This window comes from Homalodisca vitripennis, chromosome X (assembly GCF_021130785.1).
Source record: "Homalodisca vitripennis isolate AUS2020 chromosome X, UT_GWSS_2.1, whole genome shotgun sequence".
In the NCBI taxonomy this organism is placed as follows: Eukaryota; Metazoa; Arthropoda; class Insecta; order Hemiptera; family Cicadellidae; genus Homalodisca; species Homalodisca vitripennis.
In genome coordinates this window covers 84346546-84364356 of record NC_060215.1, presented here as the reverse complement: position 1 = coordinate 84364356, position 17811 = coordinate 84346546, and the positions used below count along the sequence as shown (strand labels likewise).

Genomic DNA, 17811 nt, shown 5'->3' with positions numbered 1-17811 from the left:
GAGTTATATTTAACTGTATCAAGTCAAAAACTATATTTCAATACCTTTAATATTTCAATATTTCTAATTCAATCATTCAATATATTTCAATACCTATAGCAAAATCAATTTTTATTTTCTTTCTTTGAATTATATTTATAAGAATGATAGACTGGCGATTTATTTTAAATTAAACTGTATAACACCGAAAACCGGCTAAGTAAATATTTAAAAATAAATATATTGTTTTATATTTACTTTATAAGTTTTCATGGCGATATATTTTAAATAATGTAATTGTCTATTTCATTGAGGTTCATAAAAATACATTTCATTTTTTAGTTAGTTCGAAATGAAAATATATGCTACTAATTATTTTCGGTGTTCATTTAGAACTAAAAGAATAGAAAAGTAAAAAAAAAATACTTACTTAAAATGCCCGAGCGATGCGAGCGGAGACCTTAATACTTAGGTTTACATGGTCTCTGGCTGTGAGCAAATAATGATGAGTTACCCCCTGAGAATTGTGTTCGGTCGGACCTGTGTCTAGCCACCACCGATTTTTGCCTTCCTTGTCTGTCCGCCGCCATTCCCTCTCCCCCCACTATCGTCCCACACAGACTGGCCCTCGCTCGCTGCTCTCGACCGGGGCCTCGCGAGGTCGTGCAGCCGATCAGCCCACCTCAGTCCTCAGTCGCCCGCCAGTCGACTAGTGAAAGTGTACGAGAGAAGACAGGTGGTGGCGGCAGATCGAGTAGGTACGCGAACAACGATCCTCGACTAACAGACTAACTCACTAACAAACAACCATGGTGTTCAAGGGTGCTCCCTAGCTTCTGTGATAAGTTATGTACCGATCAGTGTGTTCTACGGAGTCGTGATAACCTCTAGTATTTATCTATAGTCGGTACTCCCAGTGCTCTACACAACCTCGGTGAGTAGATTGATGTATTTTTAAAGTTATTTTAAAGAAGTGAACGAGTTATTATAAAATAAATGGTCAAAATTAGAAAATAACCTACGTCCTAGAAGGCAAGGTGAGATGACTCAACTGCAAGGCTACAGACTCCATCACCAATGACGTAACACAACGTCATCGTCACCTGGTCCGGGACTGCCGCTCGGCCTCTATATATAGCATTGACTGTAGAATGTTGTTCTTCAAATATCATATTTACTTTAATCATTATTTATTAATACTAATGAACGAAACAGTTATATTAGTACAGCCTAAATAGTGCTCTCGAGTGAATTAAAAGTATTATGTTAAATATTTTTATTAATCGTCAGCATGGTTAACTTTGTATGAAATACAAATCATACCCCACCAATAATAAATCAAAGATAAGTCCAAAATATGATAATCGATGCAAATAAAACATTGTAAAATAGTATATTTATATTTAATACATCATTAAGAATCTTTTAGACTTCCAAATATGAATAGATTTGGTAGAAGTACATGTGTATTTAAAATTACATATTACTGAATGAAGTACATTCCTTTCTTTTATTCTTTATAGGTATTTAAAGATGATAATTTAACATCGCTTCGTGTCCGATTTCTAGTTACTTTTTTTAATTTTAGTATTTTAGACGTATTTAAACATACTTAGCACCGCTTGCATTGCTTGTGTATTGCACCGTTGAATATATCTATAAAAAAAGTACCGTTCTCAATAAGCAAAAGGTCTACACAGTCAATTAATGGAAGCAATTAATTCTAAATATTGCAACAAATGTGATGCAGTTTAAAAATGGAAACATAACACTTAATTTGTAATTAAAACTATAAAGAATTACAAAAATCATTCAATTTTCTTTACAGTTCGTAAATTTTTTAAATACAGTAAATGTTAATATCCAGAGGTTTGATAGTTGGACATAATCAAGTTGCGACGACAATAATACGTTTAAATAGATCTACGTATTATATAATTGGTGAAAATGTCAGAATATTATTATAAAATATAGTTTTCTTATTTAAGTAACAAGAACTATACTATAAAATATGTACGAGTAATAGTCATTTCACGTAGTAAAAACGAAATGAAAGATGCGCATTCGACTTCAACATTATTACATTTACCATTCGCGCTATTTTATTTGGGATTATAATATAAATTATTGTAAGGTATGTCATAAGTTAATTATTATAAATAGTCACGAATTTAATTTTTATTTTGTTACGTTTTTTCGATTTAATTGCTGTTTGCGTTTGAAATAATAGGCCAATGTTTCAATAGACATAGGCGATAAAGATGTTTAAACAAAAACAAGGTTTCTGAGGATGTTTATGAGTTACTGCGAGATATAGCAAAACGAACATTTTGATGACCAAAACTCTTGTTGACGTCACAATATTTTATTGAATTTTATACATATAATTTGAAAATTAAACACAATAATATTATGCCCACGTTACATGTTCTGTTTACAATAGGCGGTGACAAGGCCTTGCCTATTCAGTTACAAATTCGTACTTTATTCATAATCCAAAACTATTAAAATTGTTGAGGCAAGAGTCTGTATAATGGCATTATTGATTAAACCACAAATCCTTTCCAATTTTTGCCGACTAAGATGATAAATTTGTAACCTTTTTTTATCTAAATAGCCCATAACAGCTTTGCAATTTCAATAAAAAAATACAAAATCAGAAAAATCGGTTTATAATTACAAGGTACGCCACACTACGTGTCGTGTGAGGCAACTCTGAGCTTGTATGCAAATCTTCAAATCTATAGCTAGCTCATTTCATTCTCGAGACGTTCATTGGACAGATACAGAAAAATCGGTTTATAATTACAAGGTACGCCACACTACGTGTCGTGTGAGGCAACTCTGAGCTTGTATGCAAATCTTCAAATCTATAGCTAGCTCATTTCATTCTCGAGACGTTCTGTGGACAGATACAGAAAAATCGGTTTATAATTACAAGGTACGCCACACTACGTGTCGTGTGAGGCAACTCTGAGCTTGTATGCAAATCTTCAAATCTATAGCTAGCTCATTTCATTCTCGAGACGTTCTGTGGACAGATACAGAAAAATCGGTTTATAATTACAAGGTACGCCACACTACGTGTCGTGTGAGGCAACTCTGAGCTTGTATGCAAATCTTCAAATCTATAGCTAGCTCATTTCATTCTCGAGACGTTCTGTGGACAGATACAGAAAAATCGGTTTATAATTACAAGGTACGCCACACTACGTGTCGTGTGAGGCAACTCTGAGCTTGTATGCAAATCTTCAAATCTATAGCTAGCTCATTTCATTCTCGAGACGTTCAGTGGACAGATACAGAAAAAGTTGGCAAGAAAATGTTGGATCGTAGAACCCAGTTAAGGTAGAAATTAAGTGCCATGCAACATTTTCATCTCGACATGTCTTGTCACATGATACATTCAGATTTGTGTTCATTAAATTGGGTTCCGTATCCGTGTTAAATAATAAAAGTCTACACACCATGTATAATCGCCATAAAATTATGTAGTATGTGTTGGGATAGTTAGGCTACATGTGATAATATGTCAAATGATTGAATCTCTTATAGGTATATTGAGTTTGTTTATAAATTATTTATTCTGTTTTTTTTTCTCTCGTTGCTATCATAAACACCCATAAGACTAATGTAAAAATTATTCGCTAACGCTCAGCCAAATCCAATACAGTGGCATGCATCATCATCAAACTCGGTGTTCTCATATAGAAAATTAAATGTTTCCAGCTCTATGGCTCCGTTAAAGTTCAGCCAGTCAACGTCTCAACCTTTAAAAGCGATGCTTGTTTTCTTTCGTTTTAACCGCTTCCTTAAAAAATCCCTTAAACCAAAGTTTGTATAATAGTCCAGTTAAATTATTTGAAATATCAGATATAATTCATGTGGTTTTGGAAATGAATGTGTCCTAATGAAAATACTAACATTAGTCAGGCATTAGTAAGTTACTGAAGTAGTAAATTTCCAAACCCCTTCTGTTATATTTTCGTATATATCTAAAAAGCTGTTTTAGAGCTAAGACTATCCCATAGCATATACAGGATTGAAATAAATTTTTTTTAATCCTCTTAATTTTTCCAAAAAGAAAATAAATTTTAAAATATTTGGAATGGTGAATGAATAGCTTTGTAGGAGCCAATTTTTAGTTTGCCCATATTCCTAAAGTTCTATATTTTTTATTTTGCATCCTTATACGACGAAATACTTGTTTCATATTTCAACGAAAACATTGGTGGTATAGTAATTCTAATCATTTATAGAAGTATTCAATTGGGTGGGGGCTTGAGTAGAGATTTATAATTGCTAACCGAGATATGAAATTTCAAACTATGTGGGTAGGGATTGCCGTTTTGTGCAGCAGCAAGGTAAAAGTGTATCGTTAATTCTACTAAATCTTGTTTTGCCTTATTGGATGGATTACAGGTTGTAGATCGTAGTTTGAAAATGTAGAGTTCCTGTCATCCCTTTTTTCATTTTCCGTCCCTACAGTAACAAATACTTCAACACGATTATCGAGTAGTTTAAAACGGAAAACAGAAATATTTGACGCTAATTCAATATTAAAAAGTTGATGTGGAGGTGTTACTTTTATTTCAAAGCTATATAATTTAACGAGATGAAATGTTTTCAAAGTCAATGTTAAATTTCAAATGCTGTTGTGCTCTTATTTTTTATCGTATAGTTTTGTAAGAATTCTATGCGCTTCTAAACTGTTTTGAATTTTATTTGGCAAAGTATATACTTTTTAATTTGTTTTGGTGATAGAGTAGAACAATCATAGATATTTCCCTGAATAACCAATAACAATGTGTAGCAAAACTAAAGAGTGTCTGGATTCATATTAATCATACTTTAAAAATTATATATCCCCCTTAATTGTACAAGAAATAATACAGCATAATAGTTTAAAGTTTAACATTGCACACATATTATAGCTATGGTGGGAGGGGTTGTTTCATACTGATGGGTGATTCATCTTCCCCTTAGTGCAGTGTTTGAAATCTGACACTTATAGACTTTACACCTGAAATCTAGACTCCACATCCGTCTAGAGGGATCGGCATGGTCGGCGATGAAGACGTTGCACGAAACTCTTTGCCGAACTCTGTGTCAGATTTCAGACGCTGCACTAAGCGGAAGGTGAAACGGAGTAAACTCAAAATTGCTTTAACATTGCACTTGTAAGGATAAGAAGAAAATGGCCACACGTAAATTGGCTCTTAAAAGAAGACCTTTTGGCTATTTTGTAGGATAAATAACTTAGAAGACGAAGAAGATTGAAACTGAATGCTGTGGCATCGCCATCGTGACGTATCTCCGTGCTTAAAAAAACTTGATGCTGTCTATATCATATTTATTGTTGTCATCAATAATGAGACCCACGATTTCATAAAAGGTGACGTCACCATCATTTTCACGTTATAGCCTCCAGCCTGTAGTATTAATCCTAATCAATTAGTAGCATAACATGTTTAATAAGTCAAAAACTCTTTTCTCTGTTTGTGAGATAAGATTCAGTATGGTAATTGATGTAGTTGTTAGTTTTTGTGTTTGTGTCAAACATATATCCGAGAACAATGTTGAGAATAAAAACGATCAATTCCGAGAGAATCACCTTACAAATATTAAATTACACTGGCTTCGGAATTTTTCATTTGGAACGACAAAAAGTTGGTTGATTTTCCACTAACTCGAAGTACGATGATCATTACTCATTGGAAACATTCTAAATGATCCATATCAATTCATAATTTATTTGGATGCTTATGTTATACGGGATATTTCTGATTTTATATGCCATATCGTGAATGTATATTTGATATCAAATAAAGGCACATATTAATAATAAATATACGATTGTCCGCTGATTTAATAAACATTGAGCCATGAGTGAAAATGTAAATTGTATTGTAATTATTGTGCGACTTCTCATTGAATAACTGTGGTGTTAACCATACACGGCTCTAACTACAATACTGATAGCAACAAGTAACGACAACATGCGTCGAGAGTCCCCATAAGTTCTAATGGTATACGGACTAAGCGCCCAAATCCTAAAACTCTCAAAAAATGTAGCCCAGTTCCATAAAGTACATCTAACGTAAATTCACGTGCTGAATGTACTGAGCGTTCAGTCCGACCTACCGCATTTTGATTATGGCTCCGGACACGATAGATTTAGGCGCTTAGTCCGGGAATCAATACCAGTTTACTAGAGGCCGGGATTCTTTCGATGACCCTCTATACTTTCTGAGATATTAAGCCTTCGAAAAACATTTGCCTATTTTTACAATGTGTTGTCTAGTTTACTTTTGTTCGTGATGTTTTTTGCACTAAATCAAACTGTTTGTGAGACATGAGCGAAAACTGAGAAAGGTACTGTTTAAAATGATAATACATACAAAACAATAAAATTGCGCATTGTTGTTCTTATTAAACAAATGTGTATTTTAATAATAAACCTTATTAGGAAAATAATTTAACGACTTTAATTTTACAATTACTTATGCGGTAAACGGCTTATAATTTTTAGACCTTTGCACCAAGTATTATTCTTCATGCAATAAATATCTTAAATGAGTTACAACCTGTACGTAATGCAATATAAAACTAGCTTAAACTCTAAATTTTAATATTTTTTAAACTTATAAAGCAATACATCACTGAACGTTTGTAAATTAAACAACTCTTCAAAGATAGATCACCATAAAATAATTAAACTCGATTGTGAAATATAAACACAACATAAGTAAATAGTGAAGTAAATAAGACTTGAACACAAAATGCACGTTGTTGATCGGGGTGGTCCAAATTGATTTAGTGGCGTGGTTTTCAACCTTGAAACGTGGTGGCCCTGGAATGGTTGACTTGAGAACTTAAAGACAGTATATTTATTAGACGTTGGAGGATAGGGTTGGATTTCACAATTAATCATCTAAAGCTACCTTAAACCTGAAAACACAGGAAACAAATTTTAAAACGTTTATGAACTTCAGATTTGTATTGTATTAAAATGAACATATTGTTCTGTCGAGATAAAAAAGTATTTTTAAATCGCAAAAAATATCTTGAAAATTAGAGATGAAATAATAAATGCGACTCTTAAGTTATAGTTCGCTGATTTTATAGGTAATGAATAGAATTCTAAACAAATGATTTACATTCGAAATTTTCAATATAGAATTTTGAAAATGCCATTGTTTGTTTTCCATACTTAACACTGTAACGCTTTCGAATACTGGGAATCCACCTTCTTTATATATAATCTTGGTCCGTTTCCTTATTATCTTTAGTTGTTACTTAACTAAAGTTCTCTTAAATTAAAGGTTGCTTAAGGACGTATATTATTTCAAGAACATCCAAAGCACCTATTTAAAGAACACAAAACGCATTTTATTTTTGGGCAGCTCTGATATAATTTTGTTCTTGAATCAGTGATGCTCGTGTTGCAAGTGGCGTAGTATTCAATCACATAGAGAGCTAACCCCACCGAACATCCAATATAAACGAGATTTACGTTACTATAATTCTTAACCGACAATAGCTCAAGCCGTAAAGTTTCACATTAGGTCCAGCATAATTTGCTATTACTGTAGTGGACAATTATTCATCACCGTATGTTACACAGCAGAAACGTTGAGGGAATTTATAAAAAGATAAGTATATTAAACATAGCTCAAATATCATTTGTACATTCCTGAAAACCTAGCCAGAGTCGTTATTAATAAATCTAAATTGTTGGGTGGTGTTTGCAATGGTACTCCATCGTATTACCGTGTCACGTACTAAAAAAACAAACAACTAAAAGCGAATGAGTTCTTATTAGGTCGCGTGATGATATACAACTCTGTAGAAAACCAACAAGCCCACCTAAGTACGATGAATTGAAAGAGTAGGAAGTACTGCTCTAACCAACTCTGGAAATTTTCAGACCTCGAAAAGAATTTCCTCTACGTAGCACCAATTTGTTCATGCATCTTTGGTCCCTATTCCAGACAACTGTACCTGTAGCATCGGGGCAATGATTTGTTTTTTAGTACTATAAAATCTTTGTTTCTGAAAAAAGTAGAGACCCACATATCAATATCCAAGATCCTCCTCACACACGAAACAACTCTGCTGACATGTACCTATCACAAGAAATGTATGAAAACGCCACGATCCTCTCTTAATCCTATAATAACCAATCCTACAGAAAAGACTCGAGGGTTAGGTGTGAGAGTAAAGATGACTTTTGCGGAGCTTCAGAGGCCTGTGACTGATTTCATCCAATCCCCACTGCAGAAGTATTAGTCAAGTTAAACTAAATGGTCTGCTACTCTGGTGATGTCGGATTGTCAGCATGAGGCTGGACGTTACAGATCAGGGTAGATAAACAAAGAAACGGATGTCCTAAGTTGAAGCCATTAGACACTCCTGAATTGGCAATGAACGTCTCAATATAAATCATTCTTTGAATGTAATTTCTAGGGGATGACATTATTTCTATCTGGTGTCATTTTTTACATTTGCATTCCAGAATATATTTCATAAACATCCGCAATTCCATATACATTAAATGGTTACTGAAACATGCTTGGGGTTAAACTAATAAGAACAATTTAGGGTACTCCGAATGTTTTATCTTCATCGTTCCCTCATAGACATAACAATCTATGAGTTAGACGTTTCTGTAGTATTAATATTGAATCACATCAGCCACGTCGGAACATAAAGATGACGATATATCCTTACATAATCTCCGACTGGAAATTAGTAGCATTCAAAGACAGGATAATTCTTTCACCTAAATGACACAATGAATGCAGATTACAAGAGGAGAATGATCTGCATCCACTACATTAACTTCCACCATCATGAATGCCAAACGATGCCATTTGTCCAAGCGCTGTTCACCTGAATATCATTTGTAATGATTACCAAATATGGTAGGAACGGTTTTATTTATTGTGAAATTAATTAATCATAAATATGTTAATTAATTTTCTTACAGAAATGTACGAGTATTATCTTAAATTTTACACTTTGGGTGAGGTGGATGGAGGGGGAAACAAAATCATCATTTGCGTACTTCAAGTTCTGTAGAACCGCTTACCATAAGTTATCAAATTATTTAGTATCCAACTTAAAACTACGTGACAAATGAATTAAATTCGATAAAGATGTGACCGACATTTCCCAAAACTTTAATCAATGTAAGTTTACAAAAATGTTTTTGTAGTGCATGAAACATTATAACCCAATTTATTTGTTAATAAGTACTAGAGTCCCACCATTCTTCTATGAACGCTCTGCAGACAAGTTAATCCGGGGTTTTCGTTACGTTTCATACACTTACAAATATTAGTTAACGCAGTAAACAATTAATCCATTTGAATTAAAATTTAACTCCGCCAATAATTTATGATGTCCTGTATATAATTCAATATTTTAACTTCTGTGTTTTGTATAGTTATAGGTTGCTATGTACTAATGCTTACATGCGTAGGTGGAGTGACAGAAGTTACGTTAGGATCCAAGATAAAAAATTGTTATTTTGTGTTTTATATAGTATTGAGTCATTTTTAATGCATTGACCAATTTACTACTTGATATGTACATATCGTAGTCAGAAACGTCGACACGTTCTTTTTCGGTTGGAATGATTAATTTTGTTTTTACCTGTGTATATAAATAACAGAAAAATATCACAGACTAACACATCACGAAATCTTGGAAGCTACAACACGGACTTACATGGATCTTTGTGTGTATGTTCGTCTTACGTCTTCGGCGTTCCTTAGGAAAAGCTTTTGAAAATTTCGCAGCCTGATGGCGAAAAACCGCCATTATTTAATGACATTATTTTTATAATATTCAAAGCTTGTAAACATTAACATGATCCCCACGTGATAAATGCATAAGCCCTATAGATACGCGCAAGTGTTTTTGCATGTTTTCATAACCAATGGCGATAACTCGTGGAAATACGGGATGCCAAGACTTTAAATATGGCTCGAAAATAGAAACAGTTTGCTTACAATGATGAATGTATTGATGCTCAATGATCTCCGTATTTGTACCCAGAAGATTGGTGCAGTGAGCAGAGTTAGAAAACGTGAGGTTATTCTTTGTCATGAGTATCGCAGAATTTAACGATGTTTTCTCACAAAGATGAATATATTGATGCTCAATGATCTCCGTATTTGTACCCACAAGATTGGCGCAGTGGGGAGTGTTAAAGCACGGTAAGTTATTCTCATGACTATCGCAGATTGTTAAAATTATTGCGAATAGGTCGACTCTGTCGTAAAGGTTCATGTCAATCTTACAATTGAATCAGCAATTGGTTCCTATTGTTTTATATAGTTATATATACATTGCTATTTGCAGTGATCATGTGCTTTGTAGTTTTACGTTCTGTGGTGATTACTGCATGGTACGCTTACGTTGTTGCTCTTGTTTTTATACATAACTCAGTTAAGTCATTATTCCTACCTTTCTCGTTCATTAACTTGTTTAAGAATCCTAAGTCACACACCTCTCCTCTAAATGGGATCGTCCTCTCCTTAAAAAGCGAACGTAAAATCAAAATTAGAAGCAATGCTAATTGAGAATATTTTGTTTTTCATATACAAATGCTCGGAGGTTCACAGTGAACATGGTAATCTCCTAGGTTTCCTCATTATAAATATGAAAGTACTAACGTTTCAAGAGTTCCTTTGCTACCTTCCACGCAATCATCAGCGTAATGTATCCATATAACTTCTATTAACCTAAATCATACTGCAAACTGCTTTTTTTAAGTACTGTATTATGTATACATGAAATTCACATGTTAATATTTTGTTAATGACCTCCTGTGTTTATTACAGGTTTGCTCAATGTTTTTTCTTTCCTAGCTCTAATTAAATATATAATGTAAGCATAGTGATACAATGCAGTAATAATTATATTCTACAAATAACATAACTTTCAACGGTTTAGGTAACACTTCAAATACTTTAAGACCTTCATATACCTTACCCCTCAAATCCTTTTATAATTAGATGAAAAATCATAGTACCATATTCACTGCAGTAGAAGCAGTGCTTTTATTTACGATAGGCCTAACTTCAAGTTCTTCCAAGGTTTACGGTAGGTGTCAAATCGTATCGGCGCCTAAACCGCGGATTGAATACAAGTGAAAACAGAGGGAGATCATTGTTTTTGAAACTAGAAATTTAAACCGTTCCTTTAAAGCTGGTTGGGCAGGGTAAGAGTGACAAATATTTATTTTATTGCAAATACAACTGTTCTTTATTATTCAACATGCGAATTTGAAGCAGCGGTTCAGAGCTGAACAGCTGCGAGCATTATTAAAAAAACAATTGAGATTAATAATTTCTATTTACCGAGTTAATTATTCGCATTCGTGTTGTGGTGGCAGACCTCTGCCTAAAGACCTGTGTTAGGAAAGAGACTTTTGACAGATATATACAAACCCAGTATTTGAATGATAATGATATCCCCACATGACTATTAGCCATAAATAATAATACCCAAGCCTTAAACCATGGATAACTGATAGTTCTTTAGAATAGTCTAATATATTCTAATCAAGAAAAAATATATACACATTTTCGATTTATGACAAATATAACTGTAGTTAGACTAGAGATTAAAAAAGGACCGTGTGCTTCGAGTTTCTGTAATTTACATATATAATTAGTTTGTGATGTTATTGTATTACTTATCTACCCTGAGAAAGTAGTTTGACTGTACGAGGGGAAACTGAAGTCGGCAATTTCTAGAGCAATACATGGAATTTTTCTTCACAAACTTCTCCGAAAAATGAAACTTCCATAACTAAACTTTAATCCATACTTAGAAGGTTTGGGAAAGTATATTACTGGTCGTCTCCGATTATTTCCTTTTCTGTCTATCAATGAGACCATTTTGATTTGATGCTATTTCTAATGCAAAATTTCTTAGGAGGTGGGAATACACATAACAGTTGTTTATTATTAAACTATAATTTGTATTGTATCTATTCTCAAGTGGTTATTTTAGTCACACTCACAGTGATTTGATATTTCATACACATTGGTTAGCATAGATGAAGATGTAAAACAAAAATTGACAATGTGAGCAGTTTCAACATAACCTCAAGATCCAGGAAGACTATCCATCCCTCGACGTCACGAGGTTGTGTAACAGCTCCTGTCGCATAGCGTCCGTGTCGCGACTGCTGTGTTCTGTTAGCCAAGGTTGGCCTGAGCTGTGTTGCTCTCACTTTCGCTGCTGACCTGAATCTCCTAATAACCACTTTCATTTTTTACAGGCTATGGCGGGGACGATGCAACCAATGTTCTTTTTATCGGTAAGTACTCCACAACTTACCTGTAAGGGAAGGAGGTGGTTCTTAGATTAGTTAGTTATTATTTGTATTTATAAAAAAATACCAGTATATAAAGTAAATCTTTAGATACGAAAACTAAACATAACACATAACTCTAAGCAGTGGGATCCTTATAAAACGTACTTTTGAAATAAATAACAAATAATCTGACAGTATTCAGCGACCAAAATTTAATTAGTACAATGATTTAAAGTGCATTGTTCTTACGAACATACGATGTGCGCTTCAGTGCAGTAGCACAGAGTAATTATTACTCTGTGGCAGTAGGTTCCTAAAACTCTAATACGGATTCGGCGGATTCGGATCTATTACGATTTTCAAAAATCTAGACTCAGACTTATTAATGAAATTTATCAAGCATTTTTTTATCCATTTTGAAATGGTTTTAAGAATATTTATTTATATTTTCTATAATATTAGCAATTTTATGAAGAAATTAGTGGACACTGTTTTTTAGCTGTAGTATGTAGTTTATGAATAATAATTATATTCTAGGATTATTTTACAAGATTTCTACAAGCGTAGTATTATTCATTCTCTCGATAAACAAATGTATAAATAGCAGGCATTTCCAAGGTCATTATTAAGGTAAATGTGGCATTGTGATACGGGAGCAAAGGAAATATGGCAAAAAATAATATAATGTGCTACGTTACCAAAAACTAAATTAAATTGCGTTGATGTATACCAAAAACCAAATTAAATTGCGTTGATGTATACCAAAAACCAAATTAAATTGCGTTGATGTATAGCATGACCCTTGAGCTTTAAAATGTCGTTTCGAAAATGGCCACCTTAAATATCACAAAGATGGGCTTTGTGGGAAATCCTCATTTTCGTACCCTGTCCCATTCTACTGTAGAAGTTCCTGTAGGAAGATGGCCATACATTCGCAACATATACTATCTCACCATCTCACTGTAACAGACCGGGAAACTCGTGAGCTCCAATAGGGACATCATCGAAATCCCACTCATAGACAACGTTCTTAAGAACGATATGGCTGTTAGTTGTATTGGAGGAACATAGTTTGTAAGTGGCACTACCTCAGCCAAGTATTGCCATTGCCATAAGATTAACATTGGGAATTGAAAGGCCAATAGGGTGGAGCCTAGCTCCTGACGAACCATGAAAAGTTCATGGCAATTAATTCAATTGTTTTTGAGTCACCTGAAACAGTAGGAGTTTTATTGAAAGGTCAGTGGGGCGGTTACTCAAGGTCAAGAAATAAGACATACAAAATGTTATCTAATAGCTCTAGGGACATACATACAGGTTACCCCATAACTAGTACATAATTTTTCGGATATTGTTTCAATATATGAAAACAATTAGAACTAATGCCCGAAAATGATTTGTTTTCCGCTCTACATATGTTTTATATAAAGGTATTTTTATTTAAAGAACGATTTATGCTACAGAACTCAAATTTGTACTCATATTGTGAGGAATTGTTATGTACAATAGTACAAAATAAATACATTACATCATGTATAGTTTTAAAATAGTGGCATGTTTTAACAGTTAGTATTAAATTTAATCGAATCTAAAGCTTTTAAAATTATCTTACAAACAATAAATTAAAACATGATGGCAAAACCAATTATGCTAAATTTTAAAAATTCCGTAAATTACTCTGTTTATCTGTTTCCTAAATAGCCTCATATCGTATTGGAGTGTCAGTAGCATGTTTCAATGTTGGCAACAACGTATCCAGTGTCTCTTTCCTGTCATATGATCAGCTATCAGCATACGCTTAGGTGACAAAACAAGTTTTTTACATATATATTTACTATTATTATTAGCGTATTAAAATCTAATATATTATAGTATTATTGGCAAGATTTCTACAAGCGTAGTATTATTCATTCTCTTGATAAACAAATTATAATAGGATTTATAATAGGAATTTTTGATATTTTCTCGGCTATAGATTCTTACCAATAAATCTCGTGAGGAGATACATTCGACTTATTAATGGAAACTCAGGTCAAAATCCATGAAAACTTTCGATGTATACGTTGTGCATACGTACAAATGTAACACATGTATTGGTTCCATCTCAGAATAGTCTGAAGGAAAAAGAAACTAAGGTAGTACTTCCTAAGTAACAGAGTTATAATACGTATTGTAAGTAGCGCCTAACAATAGAATTGCAATTTAAGTGTTACAGCCGACTGATGACCTCATGGCTAATTTTGTTCCTTCAGTCAAGGTAAACCGTTCTTGTTCAAGGCAAGCAGGCTAGCATCATCCAGAGGAGGCTTCAAGGCTTAGGCGCTAACAAGAGTGATTAGTCTAGAAATGATTCAGCACCGCCTTAGAAGGTTGGGATGTATGGGGCCTCCCACAAATAAGTTTCAGGACCATCCACTTGACGAATTTTCAATTTCTTGGCTCTAAATAAGCATTTCTATAATTACGTTGTACAATAGACAAGGATAGAAATACTACTGACCTATGTGTATTTCGATCAATCTTTGTTATGTCTATATAATTTCGTTAAGAACAATATTTTAAAATGTGCCATTTTCTTAAAATACACTGGATTAAAAAATAGCATTGCATTAAGTCATAAATGAACAAACACATGCCATTCACTAAAACTATTACTCACATACATACTGTAGAAATTTCACACTTTTATCTTCAGCAATTTTTGTTTGGGCCTAATTACAACATTTTTATAAATTTTCTACTTTAAAGAAATCTTTGTTCAAGAATTTCATGTAGAGTGAACAAAACAAATTGCTACTTTTCTGCAATGAAAGTAGTTAACTTAAGGACCTGCCTAATTTAACACGAGAAATATTTTCCAACCCCAAAATCGATTGCACCACCTACAATGCGATATTTCTTGGATAAATTTCCTATCCCCTTGATTCTACGATTAAAAACGATGTCTTACAGGTTTTTGAGGTTTAACATTGTTCTTAAACCTCAGGGTTATCACCAAGATGTTTATATGTAAATTTTTCTAGGTAAAGTTACAATATATAGCGAATTTTTAATGAAACTATATATATTTTAGTTTAGTTTTTATATAACTATATATAAATACTTCGTATATATTTTAGTGAGCAGTGGGTCTTCGTTATTTTTAGCGGGTTTGCTGCGATTCCTTAAAATTGAGCATTATCTCATTGACTCTCAGCTTTTGGTCCAAAATGAAGATTGTTGGGATTGGGTGGGAGATATTTTAAATTAAAATCTATACCAAACTCTAAGGGCGATGGATATGGAAATGTTTACTAAGGTAGCTAAGGTGGTGAGTCGAAGGCTAATAATTTCATAAGAGTTAGTCAGGACAGAATAAAGCACAATCACTGCGGAACTCGACATCCACGTCTTGCTTCACTACAGTTGGAAACGTACTATAATCTGTTAATACTAATTGTTTATATTCTAAACAGAGTTTCCTGCCGGAAAATCTATATTGGATATGAATTAAAAACAAAAATATAACTGTATTTGTAACAAATAATTAGCATCAAGGCACTAAAATCTAGGTTTTTGAAGCAAATATTAATATGTTTAAACGAACTCGTATTTATTACGGAATTTTAACTTTATCCCTAACCTAAAAGCGGAGTCTAAGATGCGCATATCACAGCTAACCAGATTTCCTCTTAAGTAAAATTGTATCGTATGTATTCAAAAGTAATTTTAGACAAAGAAACTACGGAACCAAAAAAACGTTGTAAAATAGTTTCTACTCAAGTACTCGTGTAGGAAAAGCACTACCAAATTTTGTATTGTCTGTGATGTAAATTAGGTTTCTCTCAACGCCAATACCAGATTTCTTTAGAGTATCAATTGTGCAAACGTCTTAATAAAAGATAAATAGAAATAGTAGCATGATATTTAGACTATACACGTGCAATGCAATTGCACTACTCACTTATAAATTTGCAGCGTTACCTCAAGATGTTCGTATTTATTCTTGGGCTGCCACGTCATGGCTAAGTGTACCTAACGAACTCAAAACTGACAAGCCATCTGGATTTGTGAAAATAATTAAACTGAGAGTTGAAATTGCACTCACTTGTTGAGTTGAACTTAATATTGCATTCAACTCTGAGTTGAGGAGCTCATTGTAATGAAATTGAACTCCTGAAAAGAATAAGATATATTTTACAAACAAAGACCATGTCCTGCACGCACCAACGACTCAATGGTTGAGCCTTCTTCACACACGCGAACTCCTTCACCTCGTGCTTGTTTATATTCGATACTAAATACTAAATCCGTAGAGTTGCATCCAGGAAGCCATTGGAAAATAATATTGACGTTTACGTTCTTTCAATTTTAATTTTGAATGTTACTCAGAAATATGAACAGCATTAGGTTTTCCACATGAAACAGGTATGCGATTCCCATCCAATGCTAAGTTTGCGTTCCCGGGCCCTGCGGTGAATATCGAATATAAACTTATTAACCAATGACTAAAACATTCTAGTTACTTAACAAAACCTTATCGTACAAGGTGTTTAATTTGTTCTCTTATTTATTATCAATGTTGTGAAATTCTAAAATCAAGAAACCAAGAGTGCAATGTCAATCAGTAAGTAATTGTTTTCTGAACTGGTATAAACAAGACATAAATCTCGGACGTCAATAAATAAAATATAAGCAATACATCCATATCTTGAAGTACGTTTAATTAGCAGTGAGGTACAGGGGTTTCCTTAAAGGTGTTAGGTCACCAGAGTGTTCTTAAATTTTTATCATTATGGCCTAATTCAACTACTAGGTGGCAATATCTCACATGTATAGGAGTTTGATTCATGCTTACTTTTATGACGTCAGTTATATACGGTATTAATAGTTTTCTTGAATTTTTGGATAATCGCTAAAAGAGTTCTAAATGACAAGTTTATTTTAAACATCGCAACTATTGAAATAGATTATATACTTCGTTTTAAAACAGTATCGCAGTGAATATGCCAGCAATATCGTGGGATTCATGCTAATTGCGATATCACCTAAATCCATTAGATGTTTTTTTTTTTAATAAATTTGAAAATGTAACCTTTATCCATTAAATAGTACATTCTCTTAAACAGAAATAATACTTCTTGTTTTATAAAGTTTAATTGGCGTTTGGGATTTTTAAGTGATTTCCGAATAATCAGTTATAAATTAAAATCTCTATTGAGTTATGGTTCTAGGTTATGCAATTCCCTGAAACTAGCATCTTACCTTAACCTTAACTGTACTTAATAATGGAATCTTAGTAATGGAAATATTTCTCAGAAACGCAATATAATTTCCTCTTTAAATCCTTTGTTATTTAATTGTGATGCAACGTTTTATTGTTTCGTCCTGACAGAACGCAATTACGTTCAGCAGTTTATTGTTATTTTTACCGACTTTACAGTTAGGCTATTATAGTCCATCCTCAGCAGAAAAAGCGGCAAAGCAATCAGCGTTACGACTCTCCCTCCTCCTCC

At 33.4% G+C, this 17811-nt stretch overlaps 1 protein-coding gene across 2 annotated transcripts in view; it reads left to right on the top strand.

Annotated features, from left to right (window-relative positions):
* The first annotated feature begins 623 nt into the window (after nt 1–623).
* Nucleotides 624–17811, top strand: part of LOC124369286 (cuticlin-4) — a 47297-nt gene continuing 30109 nt past the window's right edge. Inside the window, exons 1-2 of one of the 2 annotated variants that reach the window (XM_046827206.1) lie at nt 624–913; nt 12281–12319. In XM_046827206.1, the coding sequence (XP_046683162.1) occupies nt 12284–12319 (36 nt within the window). In that variant the 5' untranslated portion in view covers nt 624–913; nt 12281–12283. The remainder of the gene's footprint in view (nt 914–12280; nt 12320–17811) is intronic. The other variant, XM_046827208.1, reaches the window with a different exon arrangement.